We start from the raw sequence: 23,772 nt of genomic DNA, 5'->3' as shown, positions 1-23,772 counted from the left end.
CTCTCGGATGCCATTTTCTCCTCTATAAATGTGTTCATACTCGCGGTTCGAGTTAAGTTTGAGGGTTGAAACTCCTCCTAGATGTTCTTGGAAAAGCATTATGCTTCCCAAAGCTGTTTCTGGGACACCATTCGCAACCTGGTCAGCGTCTGGACGCCTATAACCCCACAATACCGTGACCTTGGCCTTTCGCATAGGAACATAACGGGACGAAACGGAGGCCTCCTCCTTCGCCCTTATGGGGTTGTTTTCGGGTTTGGACGGGTGTTTCATCTCGAACGTGGACTAGTTAGTCCAGATGACCTGGTTGATGTCCTCAGCCCTTTAGTTTTTTTTAGCCTCAGGCATAGCGAAACTCATGTTTGGCCATTTTAAGACGTTTTTGACGGTTTTGAGCCCTCCGGTAAGCAAAGCTTAAGTCACCTTGAGTTATGTACCCCGAAAGAACACTCTTAGACAGCTGGTAATCCATCCTGAAAAGTCTGTTTACCAACTTCCCAACCCTTTGCCCTTTTTGATGGCCACTTTGGCGCCACACAGTTTTGGCCACATGGCTCACTCCTGAGAGCTGACAAAAAAGAGGATAAACTTGCAATGATTAACTCCCGACAAATCATCGGTGTCACTCACTTGCTGACTGTGCGTCCAGTTAGCGATGGACATTGTCTACAGACTGGTAGGTGTCAATCACCCTCAATCGTCGCGAATGGTCACGTGCTGACTAAATACCGAGACGTACCCGTATTGAAGACCTCTAGGTATGTTGCGGCGTTAGCCGTCTGTGTAGGAAACGGGCTCTCTAGCAAAAACTATTTTGTCTACAGAAATTAGTTACTGCGGAGCATATTTCTACCAGCCATGGCAACCACGTAAGCTCAGTAACGAACCAATTTCAGCGTGCCTTTAAGCAAGAGAGCCTAAAAACGTAAAATTTAGGTGAGAACGAACTTATGGGACACCCTGTACTTGAAGTGCATCGAACGTTTGACATGAGCAACACCGGTGAATCGGTCGTGGTAATAAACGCACAGTGTGCTCATGTTGGGTACTTTTAGCAGCAAGCAATATTTACATGTTCGCAGTATAACATAATGACCCTTTAGCTGGTGACCAAACTAGTTATTCTGATGAATATGTGCTTAAAATGTGCTTCAACAGTCACTGACTTACATTTAGTCGACAATCAATACATGTCTGCCTTGGTTGATAAAAAACACCATTGAAGATTACTTAACACATGAACGCACTGTAAGGTGGGCCTATGCAAGTACTTGATGTGGTAGGGTAACCGGTTCGGGTTAATTGATACAGCATGCAGCGATCGAGGAAAATCGGCATAAAATCAAAACCGCTTAACATTTTTCTGTTATTTCTTCGCATAAAGATATGCAATTGAACAAGGAATCTTGCAGACCATTCACTTAAATGTTTTGGGAAACATTTTAGCTCGTTTGATTCATTACAGTGTGCTTTATAAGGTATGCGAGTCTGTCTCAAATAGCCCCACCGACTTTCAGTATATCTGTTTTCACGCCACCAGGGTTATATACAAAACTTTCTTTCAAAATTTTACTGTCGTTGACTTTGAAATGGTCCTTAATGATCATCCTGTCATTTTGAAAGTTTAAGGTCACATCATATTATGATAGCCTTAGCATATAGTGATGCAATTGCCAATTTTATAGCCTACCGAAATGAAGCATCCTACGAAAAAGGAAAAGATTGAATAGGGGAGAGTGGGGTGGGTTGTATCAGTTTTTACTCCGAGACCCATAACCTCGTAACTATCCGTGATAAACTCATTATTTCCATACTATCCCCTTCCTTGATTCTTCTGCTTTTTTGTGCAAAGTAACTTTTCCGCTACCTCTACCAGTTTTTCTTCTACGGTCTTCCGAATAGAACAATGTTTTTGATACAACTTGCCCCATGGCTTGGGTGAGTTGTATCACATGGTGGGGTAATTTGTATCACTATTTCACGTTTCAGGGAGTGCGCTTGCTACTGGTTTTGAACATAACAGCAACATTAAATGGGGCTAATACAATGTATAGGTATGCTCAAAGGCTTCACTTTATTAGACCAAACTTAGGTCAATGCAATCCGAACGAAACATCAACAGACTAGACGCAAAAGTGGCCCGTTAAGAGCAAAAAAGCCAACACATTGTGCCGAAATGGAACGAGCATTGACTAGCTACCTACAAACGCGAGCCAGGGCTTAGCTTTCGCGATCAAAAGCAACATACCCATTCATACATACATACATACATGTTACAACATACCCCACCCGGCTCTGATACAACATGTACCTAGCCGCCATCTTGGAAAAACATCCTCGTGCTCAAAAACAGCGGACAGCTGGAGAAATCCGTTTTCACTCACGCAGCCTTAGAACCTACCCTCACCACCGTTACGGAGATCTTTCAAATTCGTGCACATCTAAATGCCCAAAACACACATTTTCTTGCAACTTATTTTTTTTTTTAGAATGACATTAAAAAAACATAAAATCGGCTCTCACCTCGAGACGCGTCCACTCAGCCACAAGACAGAACAGGGAAAGATGGCGCCCGGAAAACCTCGTCGGCTGGTCGTGTCGCGAGCGCCATCCATTGGATAAGTTTGGCACAATTCGCCCTGATACAACTTGGACATGATACAACTCTCCCCGCTCTCCCCTACAAAGGAAATATAACTGTCTTTGCAAAAATAATTTTTGCCAGAATGATCAAAATTTAATTTCCAATGGCATGGCGTTTAAAAAATTATTTCTAGCGTGACCGATTTTCTTCAATTTCTTCGTAACTAAAACTGTCTCAAATAGCCCCACCCTATGGGGCTATTTGAGACAGGCCTTAACTTACAAAATATCCTTAATCATTATTAGGTACTAGCTGAACCAAAATGCACCTATATGAAAGAGCTCACAGGGAACTACATTTTTGCAATTTACATGCTATAAGAAATATGAACCGTCTTAAAGGGAGAGGCCAAAAACTGTAAAATCCGTTTCAAATAGCCCCACTTTACGGTACTAACCAGTATAACGCCTTTTGGGGCGACTAACGGAGCGAGCGAGAGGGTGAGCCTTGCACGTGCGAAATGTCGAGGGGGTACCTCCAGCTGACTTGTGCATGGCACCCTACTAACCGGTCTCTAGCGAAGTGCCAAATTTGAGCACAATCGGCCCAGCTGTTCTCGAGATCTGGAAGCGGCACCCTGCACGTGCGCACGTGCAAAATGGGTCCCAACTGACTTGTGCACGGCACCCTACTAACTGGTCCCTAACCGTATACCAAATTTGAGCGCCATCGGTCCAGCCGTTCTCGAGATCTGGAAACGACCCCTGCACGTGAGCACGTGCAGCAGCACCCCAACTCTGGCACATGGATATGCAGCGCCTTGTGGGTGCCTACCTACATGCCAACTTTCAACGCAATTGGCCAAGTAGTTACCGAAATACTGCAACAATTACAAAAGTGACACCTCTTCGTTTTGCACGTGGCACGTGCAAAAGGGGTCACCCACATGCATCGGGAATAGTCCAATACTTGGTAGAAGGAATGAAGCTACCCTACAAAATTACCGCGTGTAAATCGGTCAAGTGGTTGCTGAGATATATAGCGTTGAGATATGTTGCGTTGCAAAATCGTGACCACGGTCGGCCGGCCGCTCATACTCAGAAATTTCTGTTAATATAAGGAAAGACTCCGCTCGCTTCGCTTGCTCCGTAAAAATAAATTTTAATGTTTCCCTTGCTGAATTACGATGGTGGGGTCACGTCATTAACCTATCTTTACGTGAACTTTATACAAAATTACGAGGAATAAAAGTTGCTAGGTCTCGGAAGGATATGAAGTCCTGTGAGTTTCATTTATCTGCAGAAGTTGACCTAGCAAAAACGGAGTTGCCAACCCGCAATATTTAGGACCGAGTGGCGAGTGAAGCCTTTTATGACGTCATAGGTCAGTGACTCGACAAGAATTGAAAATGTAATTAAAGGTAGTGTGCCAGCTTTCCTGGACCGTATGGAGTTAATGGCCCAGATAAGGAGAACCGTATATTTAGAACTTATCCATACCTTCAAAACTCATGGAAACGTCTTAAATTCTTCAAATTTTGAGTACCCCAGTGCGAAATTCGCCCCGACGGGTTGTCGGTCGTACCCCAACCACATTTCACACCACTGTGAACAATAAATGCACACACTGAAATCGCTATTACCGATAGGCTCATCCAATCAAGTTTCGATAAACCCGTTCATCATCATCTCCTGCGGTTTCGAACACGCCTGTTAGGTGGTGCGGTAGACCGCGCCCAAAGCCAGGGCCCCGGTAACGTGAGGTAGCCGAGTCGGGGCAGCGTGCGCTGACCCAAGCCGGGGCCCGCGCGTCCTCCCGGTGTCATGTGATAGCCCGGGGCTGCCCGGGGATGCGGTAGACCGCGCCCAAAGCCGCGGCCCCGGCTTGGGTCAGCGCACGCTGCCCCGACTCGGCTACCTCACGTTACCGGGGCCCTGGCTTTGGGCGCGGTTTACCGCAGGTGGCTTCTGCTCATACTTTGTGGTGCGGTGGTGGTGCGTCGGGCCGCGCGCTCTGACTTCGGCCAAGAAAAATGCGTCAGCTGATCATTGTCATTTCTGCCACTTTCATGTGGTGAGATGGGATCATAACTTTAGAGACGGCTGTTTCATATCAATTATTTTACATAAAATAATATTTCAAACCATAAATTAATGTTCGACAGCCAAATTAAAGAAACAATACCAATACAGGCTTACAGTTAAATTCGACATTGTGTTGTCTACGATTAGACAGCTGATAACTCATTCCCGTACGTCGTAACTCTATAATGACCTTTGCTTATTGTCACATGTGCGCCGCATTCGCGATTGGCCGACGCCTGTTTGCAGGTCAGCCCACTACAGTTGTTATACATATCGAAAAACCGATAAACTTTTAGGCGAAAAAAAGCACTATTTTAGGCCCATTTTTGATTTTTGCGATATTAGGTAAAAACAGAAGCTTCTTATCCTAGGAAAAATAAAATGGGAAATCATTGGAAGGTGGCACACTACCTTTAATTGGTCGTTGCTGTCACCAGAGAATCGGCTTGAATCAAGTCAGGTGTGCTATTTTTCAGCTTTCTATGGTTGCCTTGTTGAGAGCAATCGCAAGAAGTCTGGGGTAGGTAACACCCGTCGCACTCAACCATGGAAAGTTATGCTTTTGCGGAGTGATCTTCAAAGCTAGTGCGCCCCATGCACTGTCGTTTTTTTGAGCTTGCTGTCGGTTTTCCAATATACGGAAGTCAGTTACAGGCGTCTCTTAGTCTCTCATTGGTCAATCGCACACACCACGTGTGGTTCATCAATGACCAATGAGAAGATAAGAAACGCCAGCAAACTGACAGCATGCTGATTTGGTGATCAAACAGCGCCCTGACCACACCCCTCCCATCTATCGCTGACACCTTGCTCGGTAACTCGTTTCGAGACGCGACTGAGCCCTGCCCTTCGACCGGTTACCGCCGCCGGCATAATTCCGCCTGATTCCGACTGCACCGTCGGACACCACGCTGTGGCGAGCGGCCCCGCTGTCAGACTCGTTCCGAACGCACCCCCTCCCCTACCCCCACTTCAGCTGTGGCGAGGGTGAGGGCATTCACCGCATCAAACCTACAGGCCGCCTGGACTTTATCTTGAGACCAATAGTACCAAATTTGAGCGCCATCGGTCCAGCCGTTCTCGAGATCTGGAATCGACCCCTGCACGTGCGCACGTGCAGGAGCACCCCAACTCTGGCACATGGATATGCTTTGCCTAGTGGGTGCCTACCTACATGCCAACTTTTAGCGCAATCGGCCAAGTAGTTACCGAGATATTGCAACAACTACAAAAGTGACACCTCTTCGTTTTGCACGTGGCACGTGCATAAGGGGTCACCCACATGCATCGGGAATATTCCAATACTTGGTAGAAGGAATGAAGCTACCCTACAAAAATTACCGCGTGTAAATTGGTCAAGTGGTTGCTGAGATATAAGCCTCAGAAATTTCCGTTAATCTAAGGAACGACTCCGCTCGCTTCGCTCGCTCCGTAATGAAATACGTGAAATGTTAATGCTTCAACCCGCGCCCCGTTGAGGTCTGGCAGGTTCCATGTCCTGTTGGGGGGGGGGGGCAAAGGGCCCCCGTAAAACGTGTTAATGATATCACAATGACCAAGTAAAGAATCGAAGTTTGGAGAACAGTGCTGCCACCTACAGGCAGACATGTATCACTATTAGTTCGATACTCGCCATCAGTGGCAGATTGACCCAAAGGGTGCGGATATTATTGAACGCTGCTGCCAAACCAATTGAGCAATATTGCTGGGCCTGGTTTTAGCGGCATTGTGACGCCAACATATCATATTTCACGTTCAGGGGCGCACCCAGAATTTTCCAGGGGAAGGGGCCCGGGCTCAAAGGGGCCTCCGTATTCCGCTTGCTAGGGGGCCTTTCGCTATCGAGGGGGCCTCCAAATGGCTTACTTTTTGACGGCCTCTGTATGTTTGGTGACGTTCTTAGCGTTATTAGTAAAGTTTAGCTCTCACCCAGGCAGGGGGGTCAAAACGACCCCTCCCCCACCCCTAAGATTTTTAAAAGATAGCGTAAAATTGGCGGCGCGCAGGGTCGCTAAATTTGACACAGTCTATGGGGCAACGCTTTACAGAAAATTTCAGGTCCAGGTGACCTTGGGTCAGGCCACCAGGTCAGAAAAACCGGTACAAGGTTATGGTCCAATTTCAATTTTCCTTATGTACTATTGCTTCCAAATTAAGCTGGATTCGCGCCTAGCTCTAGTACTGCATTGAATACCCTCCCGAACCCCTCCCGTATCGCCAGGGTAGCTGTCCCGGTGAGGTGCATGTCAGACTGAAGCAGTGCGTGGACCTTGCGACTGTCAGTCCGCGCCTGGGGCAGGGACACGGGAAGGACCTGTGATAATGGCGGGCTCGTGAGCGTGACGCATAGCTGGGTCACATTCTATCCAATCAGGGATGATGAGAGCGCCACAGTGCAGTGGTCAGGCCGATGATCGGGTGGGGGAGCGCTGGATGGGCGTGTTACGGGTGAGAAAAGGCTCAGGCCCGGGTGACCTACGCCCGGGTGGCCTACGCCCGGGTGACCTACGCCCGAATTGCCTACTCCATCGAATGTCTACGCCCGGGTGACCTACGCCCGGCTGACCTACGCCCGAATCGCCTACTCCATCGAATGTCTACGCCCGGCTGACCTACGCCCGAATCGCCTACTCCATCGAATGTCTACGCCCGGCTGACCTACGCCCGGCTGACCTACGCCCGAATCGCCTACTCCGTCGAATGTCTACTGCTCCCCTCCTGTCCGATTAACGAGTGAAGATTTCGCATACCAAAGTGACCCTTCCGGGGGACCGGCACCCACAGTCAGGTAGGTAACAATGGGAAGGGTCGGATGGACCGACCGCCGCGCCGCATGGTGACAGGTGATTCCCGGGACGTCCGAGCGTCGCCTTTCAGACGCATCGCCTGTCTTCCCTCCCGCCGTGCCGTGCCGCGCCGCACAAAGCAGACGGACGCTGTCGCGGAGCGAACTACCCGACCAGGCTGTCATCATCGGCGGAGAGCCTGAATTGTTTATTCTCTTTGAGTCGTTGAGCTGATCAAGCTTGAGTAATGAGTAGCCATGCTTGCGTATTTCGCGCTTCAGCCCTGCTGTGAGCCATGTTTTGAGTTATCATTTCAGATCTTAACAATGAGCTTAGGTAGGAAGAACCGTGCGAAACGCCCCTCCCCCTTAACCTTCGCCGGTATAGGGGGGTCGAACAGCCCCCTCTCAGTTTTTCGCAAATATCTCGCGTAAAAAGCCGCTGATCGCGACGACACTTTCATTACCCTTGCGTTCATCAATTTTACACCTACCCTGACAATTTCATGACCCTGACCCAAATGACCTTTGACCTGTGATCTACTTTTCGAGGCCATGTTTGGCCGGAATCGCGATTCGGCGTATGTCGTCTCCTAATAGCCGCGCGTTTGCACTCTTTTCGTGGTTTCAAACGTTCAAACATGTGATATGATATTGCTTCTATGCATTAGGGTGGGTGTCAAGTTCAACAGCCCCGTAGCAGCCTCACTTTACGACCTTCTAACTGGGACCGATTCGCGTTGGCGCACTAAGGCCCTAGTGACACTTGATTTCAAGCGTCACTATGCGATTTCGATTCGCGCTGAGCCACTAGCCGATTGGTGTAAAATACCGCTTAGTGTCACTACATTCAAGTGTCACTTGGCCGCCTAGTCCTACTAGCTTCCTAGTGCGCCATCTCGAATCGGCCCCTGGTCCCGATTTTCCCGACTTTTGGACCATTGACCTGGCCTGGAAGGTCAACCAATGACCTAGGAACTTAAAATTGCGTATCATCGGCTTTCTCTTGTCACGGGCAACACGCTCGTTTTTTTTTCGCGAAGCTCTAGCTCGATCAGGGGTGAAACGGCGAGGGGGTCAAACGGACTCCCCCCTCCCCTTATGCGTTCGCGGCTGGAAAAACACCAATACGGGCGAGGGGGAGTGTGTCACCGCTAGACTAGTTATTTGACAATATACTATTAGGTGTTTATTTATATTTATTTATTTACGATCTCAAGCCTCCACGTGGTAGGTTTAAAAGCTTACATCATTGTACATAGATACCTACATTGAGGTGTCATGCATACATACATAGGTACAAACCATGGTCACAAGTTCATCGGTGCAAAACTCACAGCCTATATAACGCACTATGCCATATACTATTTCAAAAAGACCTTATCTTTTTTCAACCATTCAACAAAATAATGCATAAAGCACTGGGATGCTTCATTCGAGCGTCCCGCGCCCCGTAGGGGGGGGGGGCCGAAACGGCCCCCCTGTCCTTTTCCGTCGATATCTCCTAAACGGCTGAAGATATCGCCACTAAACTTTCAGGACGCCTCCGGGCATCAATTTTACACATTGTGACCAAAACTTTTTCCAGAGGCTATGATAGGTTGGCCACAAATGACGTCAGAATGACGTCATGTTCTGCCATTTTCGACCGAAAAAAGACCTTCGCAAGAAGAGCTGTCAGGCCTACAGCTTTGAAGATACAGGAAAATGATCAAGACACAAAAGGTGTAGAATTGACAGAACTACAAAACTACAATCTCGGATTTTTGAAATTTTTGAGTTTTGACCCCCAAAAATAAAAATGCGATTTTTTGGATATATTAGCCAAACAAATCCAAAACGTTTTTTTGAGTTTCGAAAAAAACGGAATATATTTGATAGTACCTACCGTCTTCTATCTACATACCAAATTTCAGATCGATATCTCGTTTTTTTGGCCAAGTAATAGCGAAAAAACTTTTAAAATGATGACGTCAAAATTTCAAACTCAATTTTTGGCAATTGTAGACCACGTAGGACAAAACAAAGACCACCTTTGGACTCCCCGTGACGAGCTGCATCGAATGGATACCCATTTTATGCAAAAATATCAATTTTGAAATTTGACCTAAATGACCTGACCTTTTTTATAAATTTAGTCCGAACCTTTTGATGGGAAGGATTCACAAGGACAGAGCCACCGCTAAGCGAAGCTTGTTACGATGACCTTGCCCTCTACCCTCCGATCGCGCAATTCCGATTCTATGGCAGAATTTAGAGTCCAAAGTTTAACGTGCGCACAAAGCCGCGCACGGCCGGTCCCCTCGCTGACTTCGCCTGGCTACGGCCTGCCACCAACCGCAACCATACCTGTCAGGAGGCCCATAGGTAAATGTCGAGCGTCCGTCGCGCTTCGAACCCGGACTGTCATAACCGGGAACGCGTGCTCTCACCACGTGGAGTCCAACGCTCTATCTAACTGAGCTACGGGACCTTGACCTGAACTTCACCAAAACGTGACCTAAGGTGGCCCCAAAGGCTGCCTGACCGACATAATCGCATTTGTCATGTAAAATGGACCATAAAACATGTATCACACGACACTTTCATATTGTGACCCCCGGTGACCTGACCTCGCTATGACCTGACCTGGTATCAGTGACCTTAGATAGGGTAGGGTGGGGTAATTTGAACATGTGGGGCAATTTGAACATAGTGCGAACAACACAAAATTACGGAAAATCCATAAGTGGCATGACAATAAGACCAATGATAGAAATTATCGCAACTAAAAGGGCTATAATATGAACGAGGTTTAAAGTGGCAGGGAATGAAGATGTTGACGCACAGTGTAAAAAATCAATTTCGCAAGGATAAACGCCTAACAACACGTCATTGCAACTTCATTGCAGCGCAAAATCTTGCATTGCTAGCGCCCCAACGCAACGGCTTTTGTTGTACAATGACCTAATCAGTGCCTTCAATCCACGAAATTTGCTTTTGAACCCTGTTTTCAAAAATGGCAAAATAACTTTTAGCGTGGGTTAATTTGAACATAGTGTGAGGATTTCAATGAAGACAGGGATAGCTCCGAAAAAAACAACGCTCCCAGTTTTTTTTTTTGCCAATATTTTCGACCCAAAGCAGAAGCAGATAAGTGACGCCAGTTTTAGAAAATTTACGTCTAATATCTGTCTAATGAACGGCATTTTCATTGATTTTCCGTCAAAAAATGTTAAACTCAACTATTTGTCCAAATATGTCGAAAATTATGCAGCTATCAACACTCAAAACTGTCATTTATATTGCTTATCATATAATTTTACCAGCCGAAAAGTGTTCATAACATTGAGAGCTTAACAAGCTTTCCATTCGCCAATCAATGCTACGCACGATTACTTGATAAAAATGCTTAAGTGTGGCAGGCCATCGCCCAATGTTGTCCAGACTGCTATACCTTTGTGCAATCAATTCCGAATTGGACATTATCAAGAATCGGAATTCCGAATGTCCAGGTTCCGATTGGCACCACTATAACAGATGAAGCAAGGTTTGGTAGAATTTTTATCGAACGGAGATGATAGACGTTCTGTTAATTGAAGAGAGGCGAATTCTGTCAACTGACCGGTGTGCAGCGTGCAGATATTGATACTCTGCAAGTGTTATTTTTGTTGTTGCGTTGATTTTTCAAATGAAGGTATGTTTAGAATTGCTCTGCCTGTTCGTTTATGGGTCAAACAACATCGGTGCTGGCGAGACTATCGTTTTTATGGCAGGTAAAGACAGTATGTTCAAATTGCCCCACGGTGGAGAAGTGATGCTATGCCATTCAAGGTATGCTCGGCTCGTCCAAAAATGAGGCTTGCATGGTAAAAGCAAGTGACACATGCGCTATTGAAACAGTTTTTTCTTCATCCAGGGTTGAGCTGGAATTTGGTACAACGGAGAAGACGTAAAATATGTTCAAATTACCCCACACTACCCTAGCGAAGTATGTGTTTGACGAACAATGTACCATCAATGGTTTTCAATAACTTACCAATTTACTCGATTTCACAACACATTTCTTGAAATGCCTGTGAACGGCGAAAATCCGACCTTTGACCTGACCTGTGACGTCATCGGTTTGACCTAGGTCAATGAAATTTGGTCACAAGGTAGTTCCCGGGTGTGGCTATCGAATGCCGTTTGAATTTTGAAAATCGTCCGGTAAATTTCCGAGATCATAGGGGCCGAAACGGGCCCCCCCCCCCCTACGGGTGGTAGGGTCCGCCGGTAGCCCTACGGGGCGCGGGTTAAGCGTTTGCAAGCAAGGTTGCCTAGCGCGATACATAGCCCCACTCCAAAAGAAATGTTTTAAGCATTTTCCTCATCTATTTGCCCCAATTAGCAACAATTGTATTGACTTTTGCCAGCACTCCACATACACCGGCGTGGCTATTCTGTGCCGATAGTCACAATATAAAAACAGGTAAAAGGCGGAATGGGTAAAACAGGCAAACATCAGGCACACGTGCACATCATAAAGCTTGCACTCCTATGCCCCCTCCCCCTCCCACTACATATCCCTATTACACTTAACCATCTTCACGGCACGTTTGAAAGAAATGGGGTCCAGCTCAACGATACTCACAGGCAGTTCATTTAAAAGTGATGTTGCGCGATATAAAAACGATCGCTGCCCGGCGGCCGTTCGCATAGCAGGAGGCCTCAAAGGCGATCCTGACGCGTACTGCGCTCGGACTGCTGGCGCGAGTCACGAAACGTAGTGAACAGAGTAGAGATGTCCACAGGCTCGCCATTGGTGATCGCCTTATGGGCTACCGTCAAAGTCGACACCTCATACATTTGTAAGGGGGAGAGAAGTCTGAGGTCCTCTCGCGCGTGAGAAATGTGGTCGTATTTTCTTAAGCCAGTGATCACTCTCGTCGCAAAGTTGATAATGTTCAGAAGCCTCGCATCATTCTTTGAGGTTCCGCCGCCATAAACAGAAATACAGTATCTCACGCGCGAGAGGACAAGACCGTCAACAACAGCTCGCAGAACACCCCGCGGGAGGTAATGCCTCAGGTGACGGAGACCGATCAGGAGGCCAATGCATCGACGGACCACGTCACTGACGTGCGCGTCCCAGGTAAGGTGGCGATCAAAGATCAAGCCCAAGTTTTTCACGGTCAGGCTCTCCTGAACGGTCTCCCCACCGACCCGTACGCTGACAGGGGATAGGCCACGTGTGTTCTGTTTGGTACCAAGGAGGAGGATTTCAGTTTTGGATGCGTTGAGCTTTAGGCCATGGGCATGGAACCATGACGAAAGGGTGCAGAGGGTGGTTTCCATGCGTTGGATGAGGTAAGGAAGGTTGCGTTTGGTATCGGATAGAAGGATTTGGGTGTCGTCAGCGTACTGGGTCACATGAGCGTCCGGCGCGTGCAGGCTGAGGTCGTTGGCGTATATGGTGAACAGGAGAGGACCAAGGACAGATCCCTGGAAGACACCCATGGTATTAGGGAGGGGATCTGAGACCACTCTGTCACCAGAGGAAGATGTGATAGAAACGGACTGAGTGTGACCGGCATCGCAATGCAATGTGTAACAATGCATCGCAATATAGCCACTTCTGGATTGTAAAGCATTTTAGCATGTAAAATGGTGTATGGGTGTCTTCGAAGCCAGGCGTCAGTTCGTTTTTTGAATTCTACAGTGATTGTTTGTAGCGCGATATCTGATAACGGTCATTTATCCCGCGCCCCGCTGGGGGGGGGGGGCAGAATCTGCTTTTTCGCCAATAACTTCAAAACGCGTTACGCCATCGACGTCAAACTTTCAGTACCTTATTATACATCAATTTGACATGTTTCCTGAAAAGTTGAGCGAAGTCCGTCGGAAATTTTTTGAGAAAATTACGTTTAGTGGCGTCATTTTCGCCATCTTCGCCTCAAAAACGGCAAAATTTCAAACGCCGCTAACATCTTCATTTTTTGAGGAATCAAGACATAACAAAAAGGTTAGGCGTGATTTTACTTTGTCTATCAAATGGTTATCTCGGTTTTTTGAAAATTTTGAATTTTGGCCCAAGTGTTTTTTTTAACTGACTTTTTTTGGGAAAATAATGATAAAATCCAAAATTTTGAGTGTATCGAAAAAACGGAACATATGTCAGAGAACTGGTCTATGTGCACCTACATACCGATTTTTAGAAGAATCGGTTAAAAAATGTGGGAGTTATTCAAAATTTTATGACGTCACGACACACAAAATTTTTGAAAAATGATTTTTTGGAAGTGCTAGACCTTGTACGGAAGCAAAAATAGCACCTTTCGATTCGCCGTAAAAAAACTGCACCAGATAGGCACCTTTTTAGGCCTTAACTCGCGCCCCACTGGGGTCTGCGTATAACACGCCCTACTGGGGGGGCTCTTCATAGCCCCCCTCCTAACTCCGAAACTACTGGGCCGATGGTCAAAATTCAAACGGCGTCTGGTAGCCCCGGAAAAACTGTCGAAAGAAACCTAAGTTCATTGACCTCGAGGTCACTGATGACGTCACAGGTCAGGTCAAAGTAAAAATTATTAGCATTTTGGCTTGTTCACGTTTTGGGCTCTGGCCGCCGTATTACAAGTCAGATCAGGCTCATTTTTGGTTCACACACTCGTGAACAGATGTTCTAGACACCCTGAGGGTACCAAACTTGTATTTTGATTCTCAGGTCAAGGTCAGGTCATCACAATTCACGAAAATATTATATCATGCGTCGGTCACGTGACACATGTTTTATGGTCCATTTAGGCCAAATACAGGGTGACACAAAAAAGCGGTCATCACCAAAATTCGAATAACTTCGGAAGTTTTATACAGATCATCACCAAACTTCGGCCACTTTAGGTCACACCTATGTAGCAGACATCCACCAAGTTTCAAGTCTTCACTACGAATACTTTTAGTACAGTGTGTGTTTTACGGACGCTCCACAATGTGCTCCAGGTGTATTGTATTGTATTGTATTGACACTTGAAAACTCATCCATCATAACATGGCTATTCTAGAGTTCGAGTCAGATGAAGGGACATGATGAACAATCATTCAAAAACTACACAGACGTACGAGTACACACACTTCCTAACACTTGTTGTCTAAAAGTGGCCCAGGTGCTTTTTTACATGTACCTTAAAAGCATCGGCGAGCCGCGCTACGTCAGGGTGACGAGACTGCATACCGCGAGCTGAACCGGCGTGCGCGAGCGGCGATATTGCGAGACTCGAGGGAGGACATCAGACACCGGATCTTCGAGGCGGGACGATCGGCGATGTTCAGATGTGTGCGGAGTATTATTAGTGAAAAGGCTGTCGGTCAAAAACTACCGGATGTGTCACCAGACACTTTAAACACGTACTTCTCTGAGATCGGTGTGAAGACGGCCCAATCTGTAACTGCCGCGCGTCCCGCTGATTTTCGCGAGCTGCCGGTCAGGCTTCCCCGTGTCTCGACGGCTCAGTTTCGTGTAAGACCTGTGACGATGGGGGAACTGCGCGCGACCGTAATGAGCATGAACAGCAGCGGAACCCGCGACACAGACGGGCTCACGATGCAGTGGTTGAAGTCCTGTTTTGATACTTTGGCGCATGTCATTCTTTGTCTCGTGAACACCAGTTTCGTTACCAGTGTAGTGCCCACACCATGGAAGCTAGCTGTCATACAACCCATTTACAAGTCTGCCGGTCGGCTCACCGACCCTACCAGTTTCCGGCCTATTTCATTGCTACCCTGTCTCTCAAAGATAACAGACAGACTCGTACACGACCAACTTTACTCCTACTTTACCAACAACAGCCTTATCACTCCGGCACAACATGGTTTCCGCAAGAACCACTCCACGGAAACAGCACTTGTTCAGGTTACGGATCGCATCCTACAGGCCATGGATGAAGGTCAAGTCAGTCTGCTCGTCTTAATTGATCTGAGTAAGTGTTTTGATGTTGTGAGCCATGTTAAACTGCTGCAAAAACTCAAACTCTATGGGGTGCACACCGATTGGTTTGAAAGTTATCTCTCGGATCACTTTCAGTATGTTCGAATGGACTCGCGGCAACACGGACAGGTGACCTCCCAATCGGCCAGAAACCCAATAGGCGTGTATCAGGGCACATCGCTCGGGCCTCTGATGTACTCGATCGTCTCGAACGATATCAGTTTGTACGTTGAGAACGATGTGACAATCACACAGTACGCTGATGACACCCAGCTACTTGTTACTGGCAAAAAGAATGAGATGGCATCACTCATTCGCCGCATGGAGACTGCACTCAACACCCTTAGTCAATGGTTCGTGCAGAACTCCATGAAGATAAATTCCGGCAAAACACAGCTTATCACGCTTGGCTCACGCCAGATGCTACGCAACATGCCACCCATATCACTCACCTTGAACGGATGCACCATTCACGAGACCGATCGGGTCAAAAACCTAGGTCTGACAATCGACCGCACGCTCTCCTATGAGCTACATATTGACCAGCTGGTCGGCCGATGTACTGGTCTCCTCATAGGCCTGAGTCACGCTAGGCATAGGCTACCGAATGAGACACTGTCTACCATCATCAACGCACTGGTGCTGTCAACAATTAGATATTGTATCAGTGTGTATGGCACAGCAACCGCTACGAATATGTCCAGAGTGCAAAAGGTGATCAATTTCCGTGCAAGAGTGATTACGGGACGACGTAAGCACAACCATATAAGTGATGCGCTCACCGATCTAGCCTGGCTTCCAGCGCGCGAGTTGGCAATGTGCCACACTCTGTGCCTTCTCAAGCGTATTATGGTGACCGGCGAACCTCTCGACATTGCCGAAGGGCTGGTCTCGGTGGGGCAGAGGAGAGAGCGGAGCACGCGGCAGGATGCGAACCTCTCCCTCCCTCGCATACGATCCGAGTCCGGCAGGAGGCGATTTCGCTACCGGGCTGTGTCTACTTTTAACGAGCTGCCAGCGGCCGTTAAACTAAAGACTAAAGGTGAGCGCCGTTAAACTAAAGGTGAGCGCCCCGGCGCTGCAGGGCGTAGGCACACCTGCATCCGGCGGGCAAAGTTGCCGATAACCCGATAAGAATAACGTTTCAGGGGTAGCACACCCCCTGAGCACTGTCTCCAGAGGCCATTGCACTCTGTAAAGTGCACAGCCATCGGGTTATCGACAACTTGGCCCGCCGGATGCAAGTGTGCCTACGCCCTGCAGCGCCGTGGCGCTCACCTGGAGCACATTGTGGAGCGTCAGTAAAACACACACTGTACTAAAAGTATTCGTAGTGAAGACTTGAAACTTGGTGGATGTATGCTACATAGGTGTGACCTTAAGTGGCCGAAGTTTGGTGATGATCTGAATAAAACTTCCGAAGTTATTCGAAATTTGGTGATGACCGTTTTTTTGTGTCACCCTGTATTCCGAATTTGATGTCGTCTGTGTCATTCGAGATCATTTTGAGTCGAATTTAGCTTAGGTCAGGTCACTTTCAGGTCAAAAAAGGTCAAATTTTGAAGTTAAAATTTTTCAAGAAAAAAGGTGTCTATTGGATGCATTTTGAGCTCAAGAACACGATGGTGCTATTTATATTGGCGTACAATGTCAAATACGTGCTGAAAAATTGATTTGAAAAATTAATAGTTGTGATTTTTTTTTGCAATAATGCGTATAACTTGGCCATTTTTGAATATATTTAGCTAAAACTTGCTAGAGTTGGTCATAATAATGCGTTCTATCACATCTATTCAGTTTTTTTTTTCGAAAAGTCAAAAACTTTTTGAAAAAATATAAAAATATAAATTTTGAATTTTATTATATTGAATTTTCGAAATTTTCAAAATTTCGAAATTCCTAGATAGCAGTTTGTTAGCGCAGTCTATTTTGAGTCCTCTCATGCAAAGAAAGTGGATCTAGCTTAAAAACTGAGCTCTTGGGAGCGATTGCCGTGGTTCCATGTTTTGCGTCGAAATCGGCCGAACATGACGTCACTCTGACGTCATTTCCGGCCGACCTATGGTAGCTACGAAGTTCATATTTTAACACAATGTGTCATATTGATGCAGCCGAAGGTGCTGAAAGTTTGGCGTCGATACGTCAAGCGGTTTGGAAGTTATTGCAGAAAAACGGGAGGGGGGCTATGAATAGCCCCGCCCTAAAGCAGTGCTAAATGACAAACATACCGATAGATAACCCGCGCCCCGCTGGGCTATTCAGCCATACGCGCCCTGCTGGGGGGGGGGGGCAGATTCTGCCCCCCTGTCTAACTTCCGAACCGATGGTCGTAGAAAGACGTGGAAAACGGCAATCGAAAGCTCTCAACAAGGCGGATCTTCAGAGCCCAATTTTTTTGCTTAAGTAGGTCAGAGGTCAGGTCAAGGTCAGGTCAAGGGTACAAAATGCAAGTTTCTACAGTATCGGCCTTGCACCGTAGTTGCCGAAGAATGGACTGAGACTGATTGCCCAAAACGTGTTCTTAGGCTACCAAGACAATATTCGTTGCATACAATATCTTTCAAAGATCAAGGTCACGGTCAGGTCAGGTCAGGTCAGGTCACCAAAAACAAAATATAGAGAAGGGCATGTGCGACACATGTTTTATGGGTCATTTTATTCATAGAATTCAATAGGCACATTCAATAAGTGATATGGACCACATCTGGATGAATTTCAGGTCGAGGTCAGGTCAAGGTCAGGTCAAGTGAGGTCAAATATTGAAGTTGGTTGTTAACCCGCGCCCCTGCTTTATGTGAATACTATTTACCTTTCTAATGACGGTCACATTGTAAGGAAGCCTCTGCTTGGTAAAAAAAAAAAATCCGAAGGCCATCAGTGCGAAGTAATCTTTTGCAGAGAAATGAAACTTGCACGAAGAAGCAGGCTTCCGATTCTTCTCAACTTGCACGTAGCTAAATCTCAGATCGTAAGGCCTAAGGGACACTTTCTCAGGCGACCTTATCCCTCGCGGGCCCGGGGTGGGCGTTTTCGCCCCCCTGGCGAATATTTGCGATAGCTCCCGAACGCTTAGGGATAGGAAAGCGAAACTTTCAGTACCTTTTATCCCATGAATTTGACATCTTCTGAGGTAAAAGTTTGGGCCTAGCCCTAATGATGACGTCACAGGGTCGATTTTCCTTGACCCCTGCACGGCAAATTTCGGCGTCACAGACGCGATTTTCAAATAGCTGCTAAAAATAGAGTTTTAGAGATGAAGACAAATTGCGAGCACGGTTGTGTAGCGTTTGACCTAGATAAAAATAGAAAAAATAGTTTGGTGACCTGAGGTCAGAGGTCAGGTCAACGACCCCGAGCTGTGGTTTTAGTTTTTCGCAAATAACTTCGACAAAAATGTGTAGAATTGGTTGATGATGTGTAGAATTGGTGTGTGCCGAAAACGGCGGCGCTCCACGCCGCCGTTTTTGAGATATCCGCGAAAAACAGCAATGAGAGGGGATGTTCAAACACCCCCCTCCCCCAGCAGGGCGCCGGCTATCACACTTTTGCCCCAGTAGTCAAAATTCCTTAGCCGAGGCCCTGGTTGGGGGGAGGGGAGCCAAAGCAATCCGTCCCAGCTCAAATAACAATATCTATAATTAAATTCGTTATCAGCACCCCGAAAAACCCGCATTGCAACCTTTTTTACGATGTTCTAGCAGGGCCCAATTTTCCCGACTTTTGGGTTGTTGACCTGACCTGCAAGGTCAACCAATAACCTAGGGTCTTAAAATTGGGTATCATTGGCTTCCTCCTTTTACGGGCAGCACGCTCGTTTTTTCCCGCGAAGCTGTAGGTCGATCAGGGGACAAACGGCAAGGGGGGTCCAACGGAACGGACCCCTCTCCCCTTATATACGTTCGGGGCTGGCAAAACCTGCGAATACGGGCGAGAGTTAATGCATTGAAACATTGAAGCAATGATGATAGCTTTGATGACGCTTTGATTTGACATTAACTAATTGAGATTGATTCTGTTCATAGCAATACTGAAAAGAAATGCAACTTAGTTTTGCACCAATATTTACGAAAAAAAAACACACTTCGGAGTCGATCGTATGTGTGCATGTAAAACTAAAAATTTCGGGTCATCTTGTCCCCTTGTCAAAGTTTACACACATTGCACTACCTTAATTGGTTTGACCTGAGTACGGCTACCGGCAACCCCTACATCGTATATAGTCACGTGAGAGATCATATAACACTGCACAAATAATACACACTATAAACAAGGTCATATAAATCGACTTGTTTATGTAAACACTGAGCTCATGTACGGCCGGCGCTGTGCGGCCCGGCACCGGGAGCCCGGCCCCAGCCGGGAAGGCGCGGTGCGGGAGCGCCAGACCGTCTGGGAGGTGGCGTCCACCCCCTATTCACGGCGCGGTCCCGGCTCGCCTCACGGTCACGCTGCCGCCACCGTTCAGATACGCCCCCTGTCATGAGACGGCAGGGGTGGCAAGTAGAGGTGGCAAAATGTGGACCCGGGGACCCGGTCTATGGACCCGGTCTGGACCCGGATGGGTCCAGACTGGGTCCCCCAAAATATTTGGCCGGGTCCAACCGGGTCCTTCCATGGACCTGTACTAGTTACATGGTAAATCTAAATTGGTAATTGTAATTGGTAAAAATATTGAGCTTTTACAAACATCTTTGATTAACTTTTATTAATTCCAGTTCCAGTTTAGATGTTCCAGCAGTTAGGGCAAGTTATCTGGTAACATACTGGTCAGTGGTCAGTCTTGCTTCATTTCCCTTTTTCCACCAAGTGCTAACAACTAACAAGAAACAATTCAACAAATATTTCACATGAACAAGACACAAGACCCAATAATACCTACTGGGAGCTGTGGCTGGAAATCTAATATTGATAATACAGGTAGGCTTTGATGTTTGGTAATTGGTAAGTATGATTGGAATCCATTAGCAGTGGACCAAAATGAAATTTAAGCGTCTTGCTGATGATAAACTCATACCTCAGAGATCTGGCTGATTTTGTCAATTTATGATACACAAAGTTTGAGATGATTTCTTAGTTCATACTTCTTACCTGCCTTTTCAAATATTGAATGGGCATACCAAAATCAACATGCCAACCAGAAATCAATGTTCAAAGTTCAACCTTTAAAATAAGTGCATTAAATAATACACTCAGCTTCGTAGTTAGTTATATCACAACCAGATCACCACAAAACTGACCATGCGGCAACCCATGCGGTGTGTTGTTAATTGTTACGAAAACGGCGCATTCGTGACAGATGTGACACTTTACGCACGCTAAACTACTGCATGAAGTTTTCAGTTTTGGAGCGCGTTCGGTAAGAAGACAAACTCTCCACACCAGCACATACTCAACGCCCGAAGCAATATAGATATAAAAACTACGCCCAAAACCAGCATTTAACGTCAGGCTAGGCTCATGAGTCAGCCCAGGACCCGTGGTCTTAACTTTTCCCCCAATCTCGGTACACTACATAGCCCTACTATGAAGCTAAGAACGAAATGTAGTTTTTCATCTTACGAGTGTTTTCCTCTTGTCCACCTCCACAGACTGTTAGACAAACCCTTTCAGCACGTGAGATCTTTATTTCTTTGGGTACGTTTGTATAATGCATGCATCACAAATGACACGGCCTCTCTCTATGTATCTAAACTACTTTCCATGCTCCAACATTGCAGATAACCATTCACTTCTCCAGTCACCCTCACCACTCACTACACGACAGAACGAAGGGTAAAATAAAGGTAAAACAAACGTTAAATGTGATTCGATTTCGTGAACGATAATAAATTAACAAAAAGCACTTCAACCCTTGGCTAATGCACCAGACACATCACAAAGACGATTGTCAATCGCCATACACTTTGCTGAAAGGCGCAAGCAGTGAGCCGCGCCAAACAGACTCGTGAGACTGAGAAAGACTTTCATGACTAAATTGAATGATACTCCAGCATCTAATCCCTCTCGTCTCAACCGACTCGACTCTACCGTCTTGTTACTCCAAGTCGACTACAGTAGCCATGCCCATGTTCGAGCTCACCAGGTCCCGGTTCTGTTTGATGAACAGCAGAGCGTCGACACATTCGGCCGAGAGACGGGCGCGACGCTCGTCCAGCGTGCGCCCTGCCAACGAGTTGGCTCGTTCCGAAGCGGTGTTGGCGGCTGGCGCTCCTAGCTGCCGTCGTGCGACCCTCGACAGCATGGGGTAGACGTTTGAGTGGGTGCGCCAGAACTGGAGGACGTCGTCCACTGCACCAGGGTGAGTCTCCATGTAGCGGTCCACTTCCCGTGCCGCCCGGCACTTGCTGTCGCTGGGCGTTGCGACTGCTTCCAGCGGGAGCGGGTCATCGACATCCTCCAGCTCCAGCTGGACGAGGACCCTCGAAGGGCCCGCCTCCTGCGGTCGGCGTCGTGGCTGCTGCCGCACCGCGTCTGCTTCGGCCGCTGCCGCCTCCGTCATGGCATTTCGTACCGCAACCCGCTGTGGCTCCTGAAGGAAGCTGAACTGTTTCAGTGTTCGGTACTTTGGATGGAGGGCAGCGCAGAGAAGGTGCCATGGCGACACGGACACCTTCTCTTGCGCAGCCTCCAGAAGCACAGATTTGAAGGCGGCCTTCATCCGGCTGTCCTGCGCCTCAGGACTGAGATGACGCATCGCCAACTGGTACACGACGGGTACCAGATTTCCAGTGGGCGTCTTTGCGCTCTCCAGCTGAGCGCTCACGGAACCGAAAAATGACAACACTTCCGTCAGGTCGGTGATCTCAGACGGAGAGACGACCATAAGAAAATCGTCCACCTCTTGCCTGTGTCTGAAGTCTTTCAGCTCATCATAGATGGCAAGCACAGACTCCAGCATGATGAGGTCCGAGTTCCATCGAGTTGGAACACTCTGTTTCACAGCTGAAGAAAGTGCCTTGTTGAGGCCACTTTTCTTCGCGAACTTCACCATCCGCTTGGTGCTGTCCAAGATCGTGCGAATTGGACAATCTCTTATGTCTTCTTTTGTGGCCTTTGTCACCGCCAAGTTTATGGCATGACAGACACATCCGTCCCAATCGTGCTCTTTGAAGGCAGAGATCATGTTGGCTGCATGGTCAGTTGTGAAGTGCACGTGGTTTTTGTACCCAAACTCATCCAGCACTGCCATGGTTTCTTCACGTATGTTTACAGCGGTGTGACGGTCCTCACTCATGCGCATAGCCATGAGCCGATCGCACATATTGAAGTCACTGGTGAGGTACTGCGCAGTTACAGCCGTGTAGGATTTGGTGGTATTTGGGTCAGTCCAATGATCCACCGTTACTCCGACACTTCGCTGCCCTTTCAGCTCGACTGATAGTTTGGTGCGCAGGTCCTCCGCTATCTGCTTGACATATGCTTTCACAGTGTTTCGGGTGGGGAGGATGCCCTCTTTTCTGACATCAACTGCACCGAGCTTTGCACCAACTGACACAAACGCCTCAGCTTGAAGAGCAAAACCCTCACCTTCACAGCTGCTCAGAGGACGTATATCATACGCCGTTGCCAACGCCACAGCACGAGCCACGTTCTTCTTCATCTTTGATTTCAATCCGTCTGGTACCTTCTTTTTCAGATAGCCGGAAAGCGAGAGTTGCCCAACGGACGTCTTTTCCTTCTTGTCATGCATGGAAAGGTGCTTTCGCAGAGTAATGGTGCCAGATCCATCACCTCCAGTGGTGAAAGACAACAGAGTTTGACACTGCATACAGCTAGCAAACCCTGCATCTTGCCCGTCGACTTGCACTACACAAAACTTTTCCCATACAGAGGACCTTCCCCCCTCTCTAGGAACAAGTTTTACTCGATCGCTGTCCTCTCTCAGCAGCTTTTTTACGTCGTCGGCCGAAACCTTCGGACGCTTCGCAGGTGGTTCACTCATGATTCACTAATCACTTCCCAGTTTCGTTTCCAGCACTCATCTGAGGCTTGCACTAGCACTGCCTCGAGCGCAGCCCAGACTCCTGAGTGTCCCCAATTTTCAAAACACGCTTATGCGTGACGTCTGTGACGCATGTGTTCTTCATCACACCATGTGGCCAATTTTGCCTAATCAGATGACATTTCGTGCAATATCAACTTTTGTAAGAAATCAACGCAAAATAAGGCCGACGCAGGCCGTCTCCAGTAAAATAAATCATTTAATTTTTTTATTTTTGCCAAACACCAGCATTTGTGTTTCAGATTTAAATTTAGAAATCACAAATTGTGCAAAATGTATGCAGAACAGTAGGCCATTTAGCATCGGGTATCCGCACGGAGGAATTGTATGCCATTTTCACATATTTGAAGCTATTTTGGGAAAGTAAATACT

General features: G+C 47.2%; 1 protein-coding gene across 1 annotated transcript; it reads right to left on the bottom strand.

The window, feature by feature from the left end:
• Nucleotides 1-21,432: 21,432 nt before the first annotated feature.
• LOC122393854 lies at nt 21,433-22,587 on the bottom strand. The gene has a single exon (XM_043390273.1). The coding sequence runs from the start codon at nt 22,585-22,587 to the stop codon at nt 21,433-21,435; it is 1,155 nt and encodes a 384-aa protein (XP_043246208.1).
• Nucleotides 22,588-23,772: the final 1,185 nt, after the last annotated feature.

The sequence above is a fragment of the Amphibalanus amphitrite genome, unplaced genomic scaffold (assembly GCF_019059575.1).
Source record: "Amphibalanus amphitrite isolate SeventyFive unplaced genomic scaffold, NRLGWU_Aamphi_draft 000558F_arrow, whole genome shotgun sequence".
NCBI classification, from domain to species: domain Eukaryota; kingdom Metazoa; phylum Arthropoda; class Thecostraca; order Balanomorpha; family Balanidae; genus Amphibalanus; species Amphibalanus amphitrite.
Note: the sequence above shows the minus strand (reverse complement) of the source record. Positions and strands in the feature narration are given on the sequence as shown.

What these genes read in the sequence shown, in the direction of transcription:
- LOC122393854 (XM_043390273.1), bottom strand. Translation starts at nt 22,587, where the DNA reads ATGGCAGTGCTGGATGAGTTTGGGTACAAAAACCACGTGCACTTCACA.